Below are 20847 nucleotides of genomic sequence, written 5' to 3'. Positions count from 1 at the left end.
CATTCTCGTAGAAGACGTCGTGAGTCTGCTGGCATGAAACATACAGTTCCGCAGAAACGCTTTAAGCGCAGTAGCATTGGGGGTCAGAGCTAGCAACTCGAGTATGTGGGTACAGAGACGGCAGTCGCGCTAGTATTCACGTAGCGGTGACGTAGTACCAGGCAAAAGATCCATGGATGGACTATCAGGCCACGAGTTGACTAAAACCAACGCAACTTCCCTCTTGAGCTCTCGCAACGCGTCAACGCTGCCAGGCAAGAATCTGCGCAACCCTGTCCTGACCGGAAACTGATCACGGCGTCAGCAACAACACACCGACGAGAAAGAGCTTTCGCACCATGAGCTCATATCAAAGCTCTACTTTCATAACTTATAGCCCATTTAGTAACGATCCAGATCCATACAGCATCATTTTCATTACTGAAACGATCATCTTGGGCGATGGCTTACTATCATGCGTCTGACCTCACCAAACTCTTCACGACAACAGATCTGGACGTGACCAGGGCGAGTAGAATATACTGTTGGATAGTTGATTCAAAGGACATGGTAAGAAATGATCCATAGAGCATGTCGAGTATAGTTACAGCGGCGATAGTCCTACCGCCAGATGGGTATAAAGCAGGCCTACTCTGGAATCCATAATTCTTTACCACTACATCTACCACAATCGCATTCAAGCACTTTCAGCACCATAAGCCAAAAGAATTCAAAACATCATCGAGATGCAGCTCATCACCATCGTTGCCTTCCTTGCGGCCGCCGCTAGCGCCGCTCCTGGCATGCTGTCTCCACGGCAATCTGGAAGTGTGCGTGCACGATTCTACGATGAGGGCGGCTGCGGTGGTAACGGAGCACTTCCTGGTAAAGCGGAGCTCATCCTCACGCCAAACGATACTGTAGGCAAGCCAGGATGTCGGGACTTGACTATCGGGCCATACCCCGCTGTATTCTTCGATCAGAGCACTCTGAATAAGAGGAGTAAGTCAAAGCACAACTTTATACAGCCCGCTCCCCACTGGGAGATTTCGCAATCATAGTTATGCTAATTTTTCGTCATCCAGTTCGCGTCTTGAATGTGCCCTGCTCTCAAGTTGTGGAGCCCTTGGACCAGACCCATGGAAACTGGATTGACCTTGGGCCAGGGAACGTCAATACCGGATGCAAGGCCTTCACTGTGCTTTCCTACCTTACTTTGCCGTAGAGAAGTCATTCTCCCGGCAAGGGCAAAAGTAGATGGTACGAGGTGAGGATGGAGATGTAGTAGATTGGGTCCAACACTCCAATTACGTACACGGCTGTTCGCAAGGTGTTTCTCTTTGTTTGTCTTTGTTCTCTTTCACCAACTTTATAGTCACTGGTTTGGTTTAGAATTCTGAAAACATCAGGTCATATGTCACTATCTCCTATGGCTCGTTGATATAATGCGGTGATTCTACGGTGTCTACACGCCACTTCCTTGCTGAGGCTAATCACCACCCACCTGTGTCCACATTCCGATTGCAGTAAGCCTTTTTTCAATCGCTCATTCCGAGCTCGGACAGTCACCTCGACCTGTGTCACAGTTAGCGCACTAACTCCCGCGCGCTCTTTTACCACGCCTGTTCCCTGGTAGCAAAGTCTTTCCCCCAGCCTCACTCCACTGCTCCCTCCACCCATCGCGCAACAAAGTCATTCAAGAAAACAACCACCAAAACGCCCAAGATGATTCTCATGAATCTTCTGCTCGCGTGCATCTTCGCCCTGTGCGTCGTTGCCGCACCCACGGACTTCGAGCTACACTCTCCGGTCGCGATTCCTGTCCCCGGCTCTGCAACCTACGACGCCGACGTCGCTGCTATCCTTGCCTACGTCCGTTCTCACAACTCTTCCCCCGTCCAGAGGTCCGCCGCCGATGAGCCAATTACTAGGTTATGCGGCTTCTACGAAAGTACTCCCGACTCCAAACCCCTCTGGAAGGAGATGCGCGAAGATGGGTCGATGAACTATCGCAGCTTCGAGCTGGATCCGGGCTCCACGATCAAGAGCGTCCTCAACCGCCACTGCGGATTCTGCATGTACTTCGACGGTAAGTGTGTCCGTGTTTCTACTTGCAGTACCTGCGGCGCTCCCAGACTGGACGCTGATTGGCAAGGAAGCAACTGACACGTGTTACAGAAAAGGGCGCTCTCATCATGTCCGTAGGACCCGATGAAGTGAAGTTCGCGCATCCTACAACTGCCAAGACCTACATCTGCTGGCGTCCGCCGCTGAAGGGTCACGAAGGCGGTAACTGAAGATGATCAGCGTCGACGGCGTGCACGTCGATACTGAAGTTCTCGACACTGCTTTTGGACAGTGTGTTTATCAGTCTCACCAACATGCGTCTTCCTTCTTCTCTTCCACAGAAGTGGAATGTGGCGCGTTAGGACAGTATGCGTTATGTAGTCCGTCAATATGAAGAATTGACAAGCATAACGATCTAACAAGAATTCGCCGGTGATGGTGATGTGTACTTCACATACAGCTCAGTTTCAATGACACGTGAATATTTGTGATCTATGTATCTCTAATGGCCCCTGAAACCTACTCTTCCTCTCTCTTTCTAACATTGTCTCCCTCCAGAATTACCGATGTTTCCCCAGCCACAGCGCTACACAAACAGGAAACTCGCGACGAACTGGTCAAATAAAACACTACCCATCAAACTAGCTATTTCACAGGCAGAAATGAACGCGCATTTAGCTCTGCAAGCGCGCGTGCACGACTACGAGGAACGCGACAAGGAGAAAGCAGCAGAACTGGAACCCGAAGCAGAAGTACGTACGGACTCATATACCAACACCGAAGAAGGAGAGTTGGAAGAGAAGAGTGTAGTACATGAAGATGAGAGGCACAGTGCGAGCGGTCATAATGATCATACGAAGACGACTTCGGAAAGAGATGGAACGGTGGTCGTTATGGGTGGCGGCGGTGATAGAGACATAGTGGTGATAACGATTAGGCATGTGCAGGCCATTGCGACCACTGTGGAAGGAAGTACATCCAAGGAAGATGAAAAAGGAAGTGAGGGCGGGCACGCATCGGGCGAGGTATGGACAGAGAGTCCGCATTTCCTTTGGGGGCCTTGAAAGATCATAATTCTTGAATGGTATAACAACAGTATCCCCTCATCCCTTCCCACGATATCAAAGTTATCCAACGACGCTTTGCCCCGTAGTGACATCTCTTCTTCTATTACTCCAGAACGCCTTGCTGGGTGGTGATGATACATGAAAGGTGACATGTGGGTGAAGATGCGTATAGTCGTCGGCCACTTCCATCATAGTACTCATCGGGGCCGAATGCGCACGTAGTCCGGAGGTGATGTGATGAGGTCAGTAAAGAGCGACACTCCTTCGAATGGGGCCATGTGACCCTCAAGTGGACATCGTAGGGCCATTGCCTAGTCCAATGAAGCGTATGCATCGTTCCGTAACAGCTGCGACTGATAGCTGATTGGAGTGCTAATCGATTTCAAGTCGCTTCTGTGCTCGATTTCTCTGCTTCTGCTTCTGTACTTTGCTCCTTTTCTTCGCTCTTCTTCTCTTCAGATTCCTGCTTAGGCTCCACCTTTGGTTCCGCCTTGGGCTGCGCAACTGTTTTGCTGACCACGAGGCCGATGAGATGAGAGCCAACGTTGCCAGCACCGTCGATAGGCCCGAGTTTCGCATCGAATAGCTTTGCCTCGCGTAGCAATCTGGGTGGTGTCAGCTATCATACACGTACCGAAATTGACTTTGTCACGTACCGTGCTTTACCACCGGGCGTCTTCACTGCCGCCTCCTTGATGACACCACCAACCTCCTCCCTGTAGCTCTCAAATACAGGTCCCATAATCATGCGGACCTGGATGTCGCTCAAGTACTTGTTAATCACCTTGTGCATGGTCACAGTGTCCTTAGTCAAGCTTTCCATACTGGGGCTGACATCTTTGTTGACTTCAGCCTCAGTATCCCATTCCACTTTCTTGAGACTGCGCATATGAACCTTTGCCCTCCCAGCTAAGATGCCTGTGAGCTTCTCGTGGATTTGGTTTTGTTGGTCGTACAACAGGCGCTTGACATTGTCAAACTCGCCAATTGAGGATTTGTTGGAAGCTGAAGCAGTGCGACGCCGAAAGCACTCGCGGATATAAGGTAGGATGGCGACAAGGAAGGAAAGTGTCTGAGAAGCAATGGCGAGATGTTTGGTGTTGATATTCTTCAAGCCAGCTGACTGCATGGCGCCCGCGCCGAGTATCAGTTGACAAAGTCGGGAGTTGAAAAGCTTGATGTAGTCGCAAAGGGAGGTAGAGACTTCGGAAGTCATGCTCGGCATGGCGGAAACCAGGATTTCGAAGCGTTCGATACCCCGGAGGACGACTGTTGATGATTCTGAGATGGTGTACTTTTCCTCATCCACAACAGCGGGGATAGTGGTTTTGTTCTTCTCCTTTGGCTTTTCTTCGGATGTGCCGTTTGTTTGTACTGAAGTGCCATTTGTGGTCGGCTTTTCGATCTCTCGAAGAATGTCACCAGTTTCGGCCCAGCTTGGTGGATCGCTCTCCATGCCCTTCAACAACCGTGCTAGGACCTCAGTATCGCTTGCGTCAAAGTCTTTCGGTTCCCAACGATCCGAATCCATTGATTTTATCAGTTCTTGCTTCTCGAAATCTGCAAATTTGGAGACGAAGTCGTTGATGTGGGTGTTCACCACACCCTTGAGTGCAGCGCCGGAACGTCCTGAGACAGCTTCACACTCATCCGCAAAAAGCCTACACATGTTGAAGTACCGTAGGAACCGTTCCAATGGGAGATTAGCTGTAGCTTCTGAGCGGACTTTGAGGAGCTTGGTGATCTGTGTCTGTGCTGCGTCGACAGCCTGGCCTAACAAACTTGACATATCCAGAGCTTGCATAAGTTCCATCTGCAAGTCATTGGAGCTTGGCGCTGGCACGTTATTGCCTACGTAATCATCGATGCTGTGCATATACGGACTCCGTGGAGGAGAGCGAAGCCCACCAGCAGAGGCGGGTGGAGTAGTCACGCCGCTTGTGACATCGAGAAGCACCTTGATCAGTGTGCTTAGACGGCGGAGCGCTTCTCCAATATTGGTGAAAATATTAGCGAAAAAGACCTCGGCATCTTCAGGATCCATTGCGCGCAGATTACGCGCAAGGATGGAATTCTTGTCCTGTTGACTAGTTCCTCGGCCGCCTCTTGTAGACACAGAGGCCATAGAACCAGTATCGTCTTCTGATGAGCTCGGCAAATGTTTCCGGATGAGGACTTTCATCTCTTTGATCATAGCCTCCCTGAAAGTTGCGCTAGCTTGATTGGTGAATTGCGCTCCGCTCAGGCCGTACAGACTAGCTCGTAGCTCTGCTCGTAGCTTTTCATCTGTCGTCATGTAGGCTGGTAAAGTGGTCTTCGGTTTCTGGTTGGCCCCGCGTGCTTTTTGCGATGCAGCATTCCATCGTTCCAGGGTATCATGAGCCGGAACTCGCTTGACGTGCTCTCGCAGGTCTGTGAGCAGAGTGTCGACAAAGCGTACTTCAAAGCCTCTGCCCACGCGGAACTTGAGCTCGGTAATGTTCTCGAAAACTCCATCTAGTGCTCTCAAGTGTCGCAAATCGATCAACTGCGGAGGTAATCGAGAGTCGAGCCATGAGGTGCTCTGAGTATCAGTCGTGTCCAGCGCGCCTGTTATCAGTCGTTCGATGACTTCTATCCGGGCCATCGCGGTTTCAAGGTCGCCGTCGACAACGGCTTCGTCGCAGTTCGAGAGTCCGACGATGACAGCCTGTAACTGGTCGACCGAGTCTGTCAGCCTCCTCAAATTCTCTCTCCGCCTCTTCATTTCGACGACCTTCAAGCCTCCTATTGCCATCTGCTCATCCAGCCTCTTCAAGTCTTCCCTGAGACCTTTTATCCTCGCGACCGAATCTGATGCTTCCGTCTGAAGCTCGCGGAGGGAGCCGAGCGCGGCGAAGAAGGATGTCGATGCTGTGGATATGGCCGAAATCAAATGCACCTCCACCGTGTCCATGTACCACGACAGCTTCTCTTGTAGAATCGCATTTGTAGCCAGAGCTTTCCGCCCGGGAGGTTGTGGGACGTCCAGAGAGCCGTTTGCCCCAAAATCATCGTTGCTTGTTGTTCGCGCTGGCCTGACCACCTCGGATCGCTCGCTCACTACGTCAAAGGTTCGCGGGTTTTCTAGGTGGAAGTTCTCGTCGAAGTAGATGTTGGGTATTGTGGACAGCGGCGTGATAGCTGGGAGAGCGCGCTTGGATCCGCTCGTTCGACGCTTCGGTTTGGGTGGCCCGTTAGAAGAGAAGGGTGTACCTGCTAGATTAGGTGTCCCCGCTGGCGACTCAGTCGCATCCTCCTTCTTCGACCCTCTCCTTACCGGCTGGGCGGCCTCTGCTTCGGCTTCGGCCTTTGCGCGCTGAAAAGCGTCGTACAAACCGCCGACTTGCGACAGATATGGATTGAAGGTGGAGGGCTCGATGTGGGGTACATTTGTCAGAGTCACGGGTGGGATGTCTTTGGTGGATGGAGGGCGGTGGCCTGCGGTCGCCGTGGCAGTGGTATGCGGCACCATGCCAGTCCGCATGATGGGAGGGGTGAGCAACGTGGAGATGGCTAAGCCAGGGTTAGCCTCTTATACAGCTGTCCAGACATGATCACCGTGTATACCCACCATTGTTACTCTGCTCTCTCACCGCGCCCATGGTGCTCTTGAAGCCGCTGTCGAGTGCGCCCCCAACCGAGTGTATCGAAGACGCGGTTGAGCCACGTCGCGGCTTGTAGCGCCCGCCCGTGGAACTGGGCCTGTTTGTCCAGTCATGGTTCGCTGCTGGGAACGGGAAGGCGCCCTGCGGTGGGTTCGGCGACAGGAACTCGAAGCTCTCGGTCGATCTCCGTGGGGTATCGGGGGAAGACATGATGGCGGCGCAGGTCGGGGGTGGTGAATAGGCGGCGGCATGGGTGGGCAGGGGGACACATCTATCGCATGCTGGACGACGTATGGACGGGTATCAAGCTCCGAGTCATCAATCAAAGACAGCAAACAGAAGGCGCAATGGGGAGATTGGTTGTGTCAAGCGTCACTTGAATGTCGTGGCTAGCCAAAGTTCCACGCGCTCGGTGGTGACGGTGCATGGGCCCTGGAGCGGCTTCTGGAAGCTTGACAAGGATCATGCAGCCGAAACACAACCGCCGACGGCTCCACCTACTTCAGACCCTTATGTAAGCCACGCCTCTCTTCCCAACCCATCCGCCTCCCTTACATCCTTGGGATACCGTTATGCTTTACCCCAGCCTCTCCTCCACAGCCGTTCTCAACATCCATACTATGCCACCAACTCTGCTACCTCCTTCCCCTGCGTCTTGCCTGTCGTCAGCAGGCGGCTTGACAGCATCTCTACTTTCCTCATCCAATCCATACTTGTTACACACAGAATTCCAGTCAGTGGAAATAATCAAGTCTCCTCGGCAGAAATGACATCGCATCCGTTTCCGGTCGCTCCGCGCAATCCTGCGCATCTGATCAAGGCACGGCTGGCATAAGATATGACCGCAAGGCACGATGATCGCAGGATTGGCCACAGTTTCGAAGCAGATCGGACATTGAAAAGGTTTGCTGGCTACTGCAAGTCGCTCGAGTGCACCATCGTCGAATTCGCTCTCTGCTGGCTCGAGGTCGAGTCTTCGAAATAGTTCGTGCATGGCTTCCGAGCGTCTGAACGCATACCTTGGCTGAGCATAATCGACATCTCGCCTAGCGCTCTCAATAAATCGCCCATCTCCCACCGCGCCTGGGTTGCGACTTGCGCGTTCTTGCATGGTCGGACGCACAGGGTTCTGTAACGCATTCCATACTGAGTGACTACTCAGATCAGGAACCGGTTCATTGAGAGATTGCGGAAAAGTTTCGTCAATGTCGGTTATAAGAGTTCGTATACGGGACCGTGTTTGCGCCGAGGTTTGCAAAGGGCTCATAGTCCTACTGGAGCTTTGCGTAGGCCGCATCATGTCTTGAATCTCATCTTGCGCCGCAGGCGTAAGAGAGATGGATGCAGATCTATGTCTATATGCCGAGTCCCTAGCAGGTATTCTACCGTTGGGTCCCATGATCGCGATGTGGTCGGTACTTGCTTGGGGTGATGTCGTCTGTACTCGAGGTAGTGGAAAAGAAAGATGAATGAAATGAATATCAAGAATAGTGTGCGTGGATTTTATATGAACTTCGACTGAAGTAGCAAAATTCGTGGTTGCAGGTACCTTGGTTGGCATTCTCGCTTCCCAAAGTTTTGACGAGACGTAATGTGCGGATTGGAATCACATCAACGTAGACAGATTCGCGAACGCACTAGGTCTACCATTGCGACTGTGACTCTGGAAGATCCTGTCTTTAGAACCGATCAAAGAAGAACGAGAGATACCGACATGCAGGGATCAGTAACATCAAGCAGACTATCATGTTCATCTTGATCCAGGCCCATTTCTATAAAATTGCGAAACTGCGCGACAACGGCTAGCGATGATTGAATGGAGCAACGAACTCCAGACCATGTTATCTTAGCTACTCTTCTCCTTGTCTCGAGGTGCGGAATGTATCTGTACCTTGACCCCTTCTTTGGCGTAAATGTGCACGACCCCCTCTTGCGAATCATAATCGAACTGACCTAAATGGCGGTTGTTCGCAGAGCACTGTAAGGGAACCAGTGCTTTTCTCCGCTTCGCATTGGGTGGGCTGATCATGTCCATGAAGCTGCGCCTCTTGCTTGCCGTTGAAAGGCTAGACACCGCACTAGATATGAGTGGTAACGAGCTGGCCGCCCCAGATGCCGTCGACATTGGTGTAGGAGGACGTAAGGTATTCAGACGCTCTATTGTGTCCTCTCTCACAAGAATACGCATTTCGCGAGATGCCCGTGTTCCTTTGCCTTGTGTGCTACCACCTGCAGAGCCTTGAGAACTTAAAATCGTGGTGCAAGTATGCTGCTGCGTTTCCTGGATTGTAGCTGCACTGGGAGACGCTTGGGGAACAGCTGGTATGGTCCTTGGTCGGGGGGTCACCGGCGACGAGCGGGGTGTAGTCCGCTGTGTCGTCTGCTGCGTAGTGTCGTCGGTCGTTACAGTCGCTTGAGACCCGCCCATCTCTTTGGTGTACTTCTTGACCAGCAAAGCAACGTCACGAGCATGCCCATCGAGCTTGTCAGCATCAGGCACCTCCCACTTCTCCTCAGCCATACGTTCCAAATCTTCCAAAGACACAGCATCTTCCCAAGTTCTGTCATGATGTATTTTCTTGACTCTGGGGTGTCGCAACATTTCGAAGGATTCGTTTTGGAGCTTCTCAAAGCCGCCGCCAAGAATCTCTGCTACGAAAGGCTTCTTGAATGCTGCGGTCATCCGCCTGTGATAGCCTTTGGGATGCTGAATTTCGAACTCAAGGGTCGACCCATTGTCTCGTAGGGTAGACAGGCGGATGTAACCTTGAACGTTCATGTATTTCGCATCGCTCTTTGGTATGCACTTGTCGAGGCTGAGGCTCGCAACGATCCTGATCTTTGGCTTTGCACCCGTGCGTTGTACCGCATCTTTGTTCGTACAACACCCCAAATGGAAATGCGTCCAATGTAAAGGCCTCAAGTCACTCTTTGCCGCGACTTGCGCATCAAAGCTAGCCCCAACCACAGCGAAGTCGCCCAAATCTCTCTCACCACCCATGTCACCGAGGTAGTCTTTTTTCAATTTGATAAAGAAACCTGCTTGACGATGCCCTTGCTCTGACAGAAGTGGGAAGTACGGCGCATGCAACGGTTTGAGAACTAGTCCTTCTTGGTGTTCGGCTAGGTTCCGGGCGAATATCTCTTTAAGGTCTGTTATGCCATCCCCTGTCTTAAAGTCCAAAAGTGTCCACTCCGATCGCATTGACCGACCGGGGATTACATGGACAAGGTTCCTCAAGATCTTGCGACGGTCTTGAAGGCAGTGACGTAGAGTAGATTCGTCATCCAGCACAAGGATGTCGAAAAACACGAGCATGAGATGCTCCCACTCGTGCGGCAGTGAATCTTGAAGCGTGCCGATGAAGAGACCAGAGCGGGTGATGTGCTTCCTGATCTTTGAGAAGCCCATTATTCTCTTTTCTTTGTCACTGTAGAGTACCATCTCGCCCAAGATGATTCACTTCTTCTTCAAGATGCAGTCTGGCCGACCGATACGGAGGGCATCGCGGATCGTGGCATGCAGAGGCTTTCGGTCCGCCGTTGCGTCTTTTCCATTTTTAGAAAAGATGCGGATGTCATTAGGTGCGTTGTCCAAGTCAATGTGTATCTCACAATACTCGCCGTCGTACTTCACTTCGGCAGCCCAAGCGCGCTGACCCACAAGCTGCATGCAATGCTTGAAAGACCAAGCTTTGTGGAACGTCGGTCGCCCCACCTTGATTCCAACAATAGCTCTCAATCTCTGGGCCGCGTCGACACGCATAGATCTTTGCTTGGACGGCTCTGGTACTGCGGGATAACAGCTCAGATCGCCTCTGAGCATCTTGAAGACGGCGTCGAAGTCATTTTGGAACATTAGCAATTCTGGTAAGAGAAAGTGGTAGCATTCCAGAACAAACTGCTCATCGAGCTCCACGGTACAGTGATCTCGCAGAATGAGACGCACCAGCCACTTTGCTTCCCACGACTCGAGTCTCACGAGTATTTCCTTCAGCTCGGTATCCGTTTGGAAATCCGAGTCACGCTTCTTCCTGATGCCCTCGTCGGAGAACCGATACCTCGCTGCTAATTGTACCAGCAATCGATCGATTCGTTCGATCGGAAATGCACGTTTGCTTGCGAATGTGCCATCCCAAGGTTTCATTGCTCGTTCGACATATGCCCCAAGGTCACCGTGTTTCCCTGTGTGCCAGCCCTCGTATAGAGCCAATTGACCGTGGTTGAAGGCAAGTAGGTTCGCGAGTTTCTTTGCCAGTAATGGCGATTGCATTCCATAGACTCGGTCTTTCCTTCGATGTGGAAAGAGAGCAGACAAGACGGCACCCCCGTTTGTATCGGGATCATCTAGGGCTTCTCTCTGCTTGAGGAACCACTGCGAGGTTGTCTCGCGTATACGGTATTTCTCTTGCTTGGCAAGTAACCGTGGTCGCCGTGTCGTGATGGTCTCGACGCTTTGTAGGAGACTGCAAATGGCGCCGAAGGTGACGGTCATTGTAGGCGTGCCGATGTACGCAAATGGGGAATTATCGTATCGTGCTGGGTCTGCTAGGGCTGTTTATGCTTGAAATAAGTATGCGGCATGCCAAAGGCAGTAGCAAGTGCTGTGCCTGCTTCCAACAGCACCTGGTGGATATCGTGAACCGTGCCGCCAATCTATGGTATAAAGATATCAATGATCGAGCGTGAACAGGCTCGATAGAGTTGTGCGGAATACCGTCTGTGTACGCACAGCAGGCGGACAATTGGTCGATGCGCACGTTTGAGGCCTCAATATCCTCATCATAGTCGCAATAACGTTGCCGAGCCTTTGACGTCGAAGGCGCACTTGAGGTTTGTAAATAGGAGCAAATCAAGGCAATCAACAATGGCGTCTTTAGGTCTATAAGAAGAACAGAAGTAAATTGATGATGCGGATCAATAGAAGGCTTGGTCGCGTCCCAACAAAGTCAAGATGAATGGATGGAGGGGCTCTTGGACGCGCACGCGCTTCATGACGCGCTAATGCAAATCATCACGGGAACACGCGTATGCTAGGCTTAACACGGACAGCGAGGGAACTTGCCCCATTTGCTGCGAGCTGCTGACGGGCTACCTTCCGACAGTGTCATCGTTTCATATGATTATGGCGAGCATGCATGCAACAGCAGATAGCAGAATGCGAGGTTGAGCAGGTTGCCGTTCTCATAGACGGCATTTGATGAGGCCGAGCAAGCGGTTAGCGTATACGTCATGACACGTCGCTTGATCCTCCACCATGGACATTGATCAGCTCGCGCTTTCGAGTGACCGAGCGCGCTTCAACTGGCCGAGGAGACAAGATCTATATAATTGGCGGTGTTAGACTACAGAATTACCGCCAATTGCACTTCAAGTCTTCGAGCTGGACACAGCAGTAGCCAGGTAACCCCGCTCTAGCCGGCCTTGCGACGACAGTACTAACGTTGACAGTACTACGTAGACAATTGGCACAATGGCGCCAGGCCAAGGCCAGCAAGGCAACCCGAATGATCCTCGATCAGAAGAATCGAAGAAGAAGGATTTGATTGCACGCGGCGATTACACACCCACACCAGCTGGCAAAGTAACCTTCTTCCTCCTACGCGGCATCGAGCCTGTCCTTCAATATTCAATCCTCGCGCATGGCCTCGGCACATCCGTCCTACATCGCGTAGGACTGCGAACACTACCTCCCGGACTGCCAACGCATACAGGCATATCTCTGATCGATGGCATGGGCCTGTCACCATACCGATTGGTATTGCTTGGAATGGCAGTCGGCGCAGCTGTGAAGCAGAACATTTGGGTAACAGCACTTTCCGGAGAGCCAATGCCAGTCAAAGGCGCCATCGCGGTGGGTCTGTTCAACGCTGTCTTCAACAGTCTGAGCACCTACGCCTTCCTCACATCAGCTACCTCCGCCTCGACCGAAGCCACTTTCCCACAACCCGCACTCCTCGTCGGCAGCTCGCTATATGTCGTAGGCATCGTGACGGAGCTTGTCGCAGAAATACAGCGCAAGCGCTTCAAGGCGGACCCCAACAACAAAGGCAAAGCTTACACGGGAGGTCTTTGGAGCTTCGCACGCCACATCAACTACGGTGGCTACACAATCTGGCGAGCGGGTTATGCCATGGTCGGAGGAGGATACACGTTGGGTGCGTTAGTAGGAGCCTTCTTCGCGTGGGATTTCACACAGCGGGCAATCCCCATACTTAACGAGTATTGCGAGAAGCGTTATGGTGCGCAATGGGAGGAGTTCAAGAAGAAGACTCCGTACCAGCTGATTCCCTACGTCTACTAGATCAGAGCGAGCGGTAGTGTACATATTCTAGTGGGGTTACGATAGGAGAACCGAGGCGCATATACATAGCATGTTATCTCCGGACGAGCCATGCAAGCTCCATCTCATTCGATGCCCCACCTCATTCGACGTTCCATGTACTGCGAGAATGCACGACTTGTGCATGCACAATTCCAGTCGTACGATGCTGTTGTCTGAGACATCGGAGGACCCCTCATGCAGTCGGTAATGTTCATCACACCAAGAACCACAAGTTATCGTACCGATGACAGCGGCACAAGACCGACACTAAGGCCCAAATGCCGGACCAGCTGCCTACCGAGCGCAAGCCTATTACCCAAAGTAGCGCTCACGATAACAAATACCCCGTCTTGAGATACGACACCCAGTCATCCTAGCACGATGCAGGTGCGATTCTCGTCAGCACGGCAGAAACCGAGCCTTGTGCTGCGTTCGTGCTGTCGTGGCCAAGGGGCATTACTCGTACACAAGCCGCTAAATAAAATGAGCGTAGAAATGATGGTGTGCGATCTGGTATGCAGGTGAGAGATCTGCGGACGTTGTGTAACCCTCCAAACCAAGGGCTTGGGTTTTACTGGCATTGTGGATTGTGATGGTGTGTAGAAGGTGGGTGGATACGAATCATGTGCCGTGATTGTATTGAAACTTTGCGCCTCTTCGATGGAAGATGCTTGGTAGCGGGTCGTCGGCCTATTAGGCGTGCAACATCACAATGGCAGCCGGAACAAAAGCCTCATCGAAGCTGAGGGAAGGTCGACAACGCACGACTTTTGTTCGGAGAGTTGAGGTTGGCAATAACGACATACGACCGAACGCGGGGTGACAAAGACCCGAGGGCACAATCAAGCAATGATCTACAATTCAGCTCTTCAGGGTCCTTTTCCGTGGCGGTTCGCAGCACGATGTCGCTCAAGGATGCCGCTACGCGATGCTACGCCACAAACGCAGAGTCTGGTACACTTGCGCTTTGTACGGGCTGTTCTCCAATTTTCCTTCTATGAATACCCACCGAAAGACTCGTATCTCCACAGAAAGTGTTTATTGATGGGTATCATCAGAGACGCAGGCTTGTATTGACGATGACGGTCAGGAGGTGGCAATGCCTATTACTAGAAGATTCTCGGCGAAGGCCGAAGCGGATCTGCCGGGCAGAATTGACCGAAGACGGCGATGGTGGTGATGGGAAAAAAGAGCCTCAACATTTTTCGGATAGTCGCAAAGATCACGATCTGGAGGAGCTTGGCTGGCGTTGCAGCATGTCCCATGGTTGAGTGCGCAGTGCTAGAGAGCGGGGAACGGCTGAAGGTGCATCGATGTGCATGCAACCCCACTCTGGGATATAGACAAAAGTAGCGGACGAGCAAGGCCTGCGAGCGGGCTGTTCAACACATCACGTTAGATGAAACGGTATCAGGGCCTTGGTAGTATCCCGGTCAGATGTGCGCTGGGGTGAGGTCTCGCGATGATGGCCCCGGCAGTCTCGCTGGCGACGGGTGCGGGCGACAATTAGACAGTGCTCGAAGTCAAGGTCATGGCTTCATCACCCAGATGGCGGCACAGGGCACGCTTGCCTGAGGATGAAACACTATAGCCGGTGCCACGAGCGATGTGTCAGACGTCGCACTCGCAGCTCGTAAAAAGTGAGGTTCAAAAAGGAACGCGGGATGCAACCAGAGGCGATCATGCACAGCTAACTGGGGCCTGCAGGCCGCGATGCTCGAGCCACGTTTGCCGATGATTCGACGCGGAGAGGAGCAGCTCGGCAGCGAGCGGGATTCGTGAAGTTGGCGACATGTATGCAGCAGCGCAGCCGGGATGCTCGGTGTGCAAGGCTCAAGGTAGTAGTCGGGAGCCGTATACGGACGCGACTCCGCCTGGCTGGGGCGGCTGTTTTGACTTGAGGGCCTCTCGCGCGCGACGGATTCAGGTTTTGTGGCGTTATTTGAGCCTACTATGGACGTGCTGGATCGCGCTTGGGAGATGGCATAGCAAAGCGCCATGGCGACAGCGTAGAGGAGGCCTTTCGTCATTGACACTTGCGCGGTGGAGACGTGGTTCCCAGGCGTCGGCTCACCCATTTCTAGCGCGATCGCCCTCAACGGCAAGCACGGAGAGTACCCAAGATACTAAGATACAAGACACGGCCGCTTCCTCTTGCGGGCGCACTCGTCCCGATTCTGCTGCCATCAGTCCTATCCTGCTCCCTACACGCGCCCTTCCCTTTGTTCCCCACCGGCCTGCCCACAGTGCAGACGTTTCTTTTTGTACTTCCCTATTCAAAAGCTGCGTGTGCCGCTGCTGCACTCTCGGGTGGGCTAGTTCGCGACCTCGCCGCCGCATCCATCTGTAAGTCAGCAATTCGCGCGCCTCGACGCCATGCAGGTGCTACGCTTGATCCGCGCAGCCCAGCTGGCGTCTACCCGTCTTCTATAACTCTCAAACCGCGCGTGTTGACTGTTCTTTCTTTAGAGTAAGCTTTTCTAGCGTCTCTGGCTGGACTGGACCATTGCTATTAAGGACCCTTCCCACCCACGACTCGACACCTTCGCACATCATCCCTCCAATCTCGACTCCTCCCGCCGGGCCTCGACTGCCCTGCCGCCGTTGCCGCTTTCGCTTGCTCCGTGTGCCGTCTGCATATTATCAGCATCACCAATTGCTGTGGCCATCACCTTACATCAGCCCATAGCCGGAAGCAGTGGGAGTCAGTGCATTGCATCAATCGCAACGCCGCAACACAACTTCACCACCGACCCCCCTTCACTGCCAGCCCAGAATTTGCTAGTTTGCCCAAAAAGAACGTCATTGTCTGTTCTTTAACGCTGTCGGTCCGACGTCAGCGCGCTGATCTGTGTTTCACTTCCCGTGATTCGTGACGCGAAGAACGCAGAGCCATTCATCATGCAGGCTGTCATGGCGCAACCCCCACAAACCTCTGCCTACGGGGCTGTTCCTCTCCGCCGTAAACCCATAGCAAACCCCGGCATATCGGTGCGACCCCCGCAACACCAATACCACAACGACGGCCAACTAGGACATTCACGAACGCGCACTACGAGCTCAGGCATCTTCCCTGCCCAGTCACCCACTGCAAGCACCATGAACTCGCAATATCCAACCCAGTACCAGAGCAGTCTCCGCCGAACTCCTACCTCGTCAACGAGCTCTACCACGGGCACGCCGAACCGCTCCAACAGCGGCGCCCTCCGTCGCTCCTCGTCCACCCGCTCCGGCGGCAACTCGCCTACCTCGTACGTTGCCCTCATGCGGAAACAAAAGGCTACTGTGTGGTGTGACCGGGCCCAATACGAAGACCCCCGCATGCTTGCACAGCAACGGCAGGCCAAGATGCGGGCAAACATGGAGGTAGCAGGCGGACCCCACCACGTCCCCCCGCGAAGTGCTTCAGGAGGATCTAGCATGACCGGCGGTGTGCGATCCAAGATTGGGCGTCACCACGGTCTGCCAAAAGCGTCGCTATATGCACCTGTCACGTATGCCGGGTCTGGTGTTCCTATGCGCCTCAGTGCTTCCGAGGTGGACGAGGGCGACGACGAAGACGCAGGTTCAGTCAAGAATGGCCAGTACCACCACCGCACAGGTTCAGGCCGTTCTTCGCTCGGTTCAGGACGGCGCATGTCCTACGCCAACCCCACCGGCCGCATATCATCCAACAGCACTCCTCCGCTCAACTCATCTCCGGACGGCGAGCTCGCCGACCTCAAAGAAGAGCCAACGCCTTCGCCCGCCGAATACGACGTCAACGCGCCCAACGACAACAGCTACTTCCAACATACCAAGACCACCACAAGCACAGGCAGTGGCAGTAGTGGGGAACGCAACTTTGGCGACGTGGGGCAAATGCCAGCGCCTGGAATGCTGAAGCCACCTGCTGCGACAGATAAGAAGGGCAGTAAGGATGACCTGGTTCGGAGAGGCAGTGTGGACGAGCGGACCATGACCATGGGGACGAGGCTCTTTGTCGCAAACCCCGATCTCAGCGATTGAAATCACGCATACCCAACAAGCGCGGATGGATGAGAGGTTACCTTTTCTGCGATACCCGAAACAACGATTTTATTTTGCCACTACCACCACAGCACACGATTACCATATACACAGGACCACGATTCACCGCTTTCTCTCTTTCCACCACTCGAAGCATGTTTAGCATTTCACGGCCTTGTATTTGGCACGTTTCCAAGGGCAACTACACGGTGTTTTCTTGTTTGGATGGCACGCGCATTTTTCCCTATGTTGCTCATGTCTCTTTTTTTTCTTGGCGGATTCCTCAGTCTTGAGCGTGCAGAGCGATTGCCCTGGAGGCTCTCGCTCGTTCGATACTCGACACTTGTAGTATCTGTAAATACGTACCATATCATACCCGCCGCCAACTGAATGCGAGCATTGAATACAAGCACGAGTTATCGTCCATGCTCCATGTTCACAATGATCCCATGCCTCCATCTCTTCTATATCACTTCGCGATTTCGTCACATATGCTGATCTTCATTTCCCTTCAGCATGTATGCCTTTCAGACGCAAGTCCACGTATGCGATCAATGAAGTCATGGCTCCATCAAGCTCATCGTCGATGCAGACATTCGGCCTCGGATCCTCCCTCATCCCGCGATGCGACGATTGGCGATCTGTGCGTCACATTGCGCACGAAACTTTGAAAGGGGGCGGGAATGTAAGCCTTGCGTGAGCCGAGTGGTCAGCCTTTTGTCGATCGCGCGCTTCGCCGCGGGAGTGCCTGCCAAGACTGGTTTCCCACTGTTGAGTCAGGGGCAACAAATGGCAAGTGGCTGTATGTGTGCTGGGGATGATGGTGTGTCGGGAGCGCGCGCGTTTCGAGCGAGTAGGGGATGCTGGGACAGTTGATGACATGCGTCTTTGCAGTGGCTTCGGAGTTTGGTCGATGGACGTGGCAGGGATGCATGGACCTGCGTTCAGGGTCCACGGAATTGTTGAAGCAGAAAGTTTGCGAATGCGAAATCCGCATCGCATTCAGGCAGTCTGAATGCAAATGTCTACTAGTTCATGATAGTAAAGTTGATCTGCGCTGCACATCCATTCTCTTTCTCGTTGATTGGCAAGATCGCGCTTGCCTCTACTCATGCATGTTTGCCAAGACGTCCGACCCGGAGTGCTTGACCGCAGCACGAGGCCATGTCACCTCCATCACGCCTTCCCGGTACGAGTGGAGGGGTGTAGGACAACATTGGACACTTCGCAGACCAGGAATCCATCATGTCGCACGTTAATGGCACGACTAACGGCACTGCAAAGCGCAGTGCAAGCCAGAAGATACTGAACGACGCAGTGGGCGTGGCCAAGACCAATGAAGGAGATGAAAAGACGGATTACACTAGATGGAGGCTCAAGGACGACCGAGGATGTCAGACATGGCACTATCTGCAAAGCGACGAGGAGCTCAAGGCGTGGCCACAAAGTACAGCGGACAAGTACTTCCTAGGCCTCGACACGGTGCGTGTGCACCTACTTCAACCACGCGGACACCAATAACTGACTTTGACCTTAGGAACAACCAGCCCTTGCACCCGCAAAGACCCCTCTTGAAGCTGCGCACAATGGCCTCACCTTCTTCTCCCAACTCCAACTCCCGCCTGGCAACTGGGCTTGCGAATACGGCGGTCCCATGTTCCTCCTCCCCGGCCTCGTAGTCACCTGGTACGTCACCGAGACACCGATACCAGCGTCGCATGCGATCGAGATCAAGAACTATCTCTTTGCCCGCGCGAATCCCGAAGATGGTGGCTGGGGGCTACATATCGAAGGAGAGAGTACCGTGTTCGGTACGGCAATGAACTATACCGTCCTCAGGCTGCTTGGCGTCGACGCAGAAGACCCCAGAATGCGGAAGGCGCGAGACACACTTTGGAAACTAGGTGGCGCGCTCAACGGTCCGCATTGGGCAAAGTTCTGGTTGAGCGTGTTGGGTGTGACGGAATGGGATGTTGTCAATCCCTGTCCACCTGAGCTGTGGCTGCTGCCAGACTGGGTCCCTATCGCGCCGTGGAGGTGGTGGATACATATGCGACAAGTCTTTCTGCCCATGTCCTACGTCTACTCCAAGAAGTGGTCATACCCACTCAACGATCTTACACGTCAACTGCGGGCCGAGCTGTTGATGGAGCCGTTCGAGAAGATCAACTTTGGCGCACGGCGGAATACCATTGCCCCGACGGACAACTACCATGCGAAATCTTGGATGCTCAAGGTCTTGTTCTGGTTCTTGGCCGCGATATGGTTCCCGTATATCAGACCCACATGGATGATTAAGCGTGCTGAAGAGCATGTATGGTGGCTGATCGAAGCCGAGGATGAGAACACCGATTTCGCCAATCTCGGTCCTGTCAACGGTCCCATGAACATGCTGTGTGCTTACATCAAAGAAGGACCTAAGTCTCATGCTGTTCGTGAGCATCTCAAGACACTTCCGGAGTTCCTCTGGGTAAAGGACGAAGGCATGCTTATGAACGGTACAAACGGTGTACAGACGTGGGACACCGCGTTTCTCATCCAAGCTGTTGAGTCTTGCGGCTGGTCAAAGAATACGAAATGGAAGCATATGCTCACAAAGAGTCTTGAGTTCCTAGAAGACCAGCAGATTCTTGAGGAAACCAGAGACCAGCACGCATGCTACCGTCAACAACGCAAAGGTGCCTGGGGCTTCAGTACACGAAAGCAGGGGTACACAGTCAGCGACTGCACATCTGAAGGTCTCAAGAGCACACTTATCCTCCAGCGGGATAATGAGTTCCCGGAACTTATCAATGAGCGCCGCGTGAAAGACGCCATTGACGTCTTGTTGACTATGCAGAACGCGTCTGGTGGTTGTGCTTCCTATGAGCCGACACGGGGCAGCGTGCTCCTTGAACATCTGAACGCAGCAGAAGTCTTCGGCAACATCATGATTGAGTATGATTACCCTGAATGCACGACCGCTGTCGTGACCGCCCTCGACATGTTCCAACACCATTACCCCGATTATCGTGCTGCGGAGATCTCTGCCTTCCGCGACCGCGCGGTGGCATACATTCGGGCCGCCCAACGCCCAGATGGATCTTGGTACGGTAGCTGGGGTATCTGCTTTACCTATGCCGGCATGTTTGCGCTTGAGTCACTCAAGTGCTCCGGAGAGCAGTACAACAACTCTGAACGTGTGAGAAGGGCGTGCCAATTCTTCCTAGACAAGCAAATGGAAGATGGAGGCTGGGGTGAGACATACAAGAGCTGCGAGACTGGTGTCTGGGATCAACACCCGCGCAGTCAGGTTGTCCAGACCGCTTGGGTGGTCATTGCAATGATTGAGGGCGGGTTCCCACACAAGGAGCCGCTCCAGAGGGCTGTCAAGCTCATCATGCAGAGGCAGCAAGCGAACGGAGAGTGGTTGCAAGAAGCTATTGAGGGCGTGTTCAACAAGTCTTGGTAAGTTGAGACATTATTGAGTATTCACGAACGGCGGCTAACTTGAAGACAGTATGATCTCTTATCCGAACTATAAGTTCATCTTCCCCATCAAGGCGCTAGGAATGTACGCAAAACACTTTGGCGACGATGTGGTGCTCTAAAGAAGTTCATACGAACCCAGTTCTACAATCGATAATCTCGATAGTGACGATAATTACGGATGGGCGGAGTTGTATATACCAACTCAATAATAGTAATACCACGAGCATACAAACTGATTTGCGACGTGACTCTGGTGTTACCACACTACTTACCACACTACTTACCACACTACTTACCACACTAC

General features: G+C 53.0%; 7 protein-coding genes across 7 annotated transcripts; 4 read left to right on the top strand and 3 right to left on the bottom strand.

Annotated features, from left to right (window-relative positions):
- Positions 1–1704: 1704 nt before the first annotated feature.
- J4E93_002849 (uncharacterized protein) lies at positions 1705–2276 on the top strand (the record flags this gene model as incomplete). Its single annotated transcript, XM_049340790.1, has 2 exons — positions 1705–2068; positions 2158–2276. The coding sequence occupies 2 exons, from the start codon at positions 1705–1707 to the stop codon at positions 2274–2276; spliced, it is 483 nt and encodes a 160-aa protein (XP_049201672.1).
- A 1219-nt stretch (positions 2277–3495) lies between these two features.
- On the bottom strand, positions 3496–6949 carry J4E93_002848 (uncharacterized protein; the record flags this gene model as incomplete). Its single annotated transcript, XM_049340789.1, has 3 exons — positions 3496–3718; positions 3770–6647; positions 6706–6949. The coding sequence occupies 3 exons, from the start codon at positions 6947–6949 to the stop codon at positions 3496–3498; spliced, it is 3345 nt and encodes a 1114-aa protein (XP_049201671.1).
- A 1636-nt stretch (positions 6950–8585) lies between these two features.
- Positions 8586–10151, bottom strand: J4E93_002847 (uncharacterized protein; the record flags this gene model as incomplete). The annotated part of the gene is made up of 1 exon (XM_049340788.1): positions 8586–10151. One exon carries the CDS (start codon positions 10149–10151, stop codon positions 8586–8588), a length of 1566 nt encoding a protein of 521 aa, XP_049201670.1.
- Positions 10152–10199: 48 nt separating this feature from the next.
- J4E93_002846 (uncharacterized protein) lies at positions 10200–11234 on the bottom strand (the record flags this gene model as incomplete). Its single annotated transcript, XM_049340787.1, has 1 exon — positions 10200–11234. The coding sequence occupies one exon, from the start codon at positions 11232–11234 to the stop codon at positions 10200–10202; it is 1035 nt and encodes a 344-aa protein (XP_049201669.1).
- A 978-nt stretch (positions 11235–12212) lies between these two features.
- Positions 12213–13043, top strand: J4E93_002845 (uncharacterized protein; the record flags this gene model as incomplete). Its single annotated transcript, XM_049340786.1, has 1 exon — positions 12213–13043. The coding sequence occupies one exon, from the start codon at positions 12213–12215 to the stop codon at positions 13041–13043; it is 831 nt and encodes a 276-aa protein (XP_049201668.1).
- A 2922-nt stretch (positions 13044–15965) lies between these two features.
- Positions 15966–17072, top strand: J4E93_002844 (uncharacterized protein; the record flags this gene model as incomplete). The annotated part of the gene is made up of 1 exon (XM_049340785.1): positions 15966–17072. The coding sequence occupies one exon, from the start codon at positions 15966–15968 to the stop codon at positions 17070–17072; it is 1107 nt and encodes a 368-aa protein (XP_049201667.1).
- Positions 17073–18317: 1245 nt separating this feature from the next.
- J4E93_002843 (uncharacterized protein) lies at positions 18318–20662 on the top strand (the record flags this gene model as incomplete). The annotated part of the gene is made up of 3 exons (XM_049340784.1): positions 18318–18554; positions 18610–20519; positions 20572–20662. 3 exons carry the CDS (start codon positions 18318–18320, stop codon positions 20660–20662), a joined length of 2238 nt encoding a protein of 745 aa, XP_049201666.1.
- Between the last annotated feature and the right edge of the window lie 185 nt (positions 20663–20847).

Source organism: Alternaria ventricosa (assembly GCF_023758065.1).
Source record: "Alternaria ventricosa strain BMP 2768 chromosome Unknown scaffold_4, whole genome shotgun sequence".
In the NCBI taxonomy this organism is placed as follows: domain Eukaryota; kingdom Fungi; phylum Ascomycota; class Dothideomycetes; order Pleosporales; family Pleosporaceae; genus Alternaria; species Alternaria ventricosa.
This window is presented reverse-complemented; position numbering and strand designations above follow the sequence as displayed.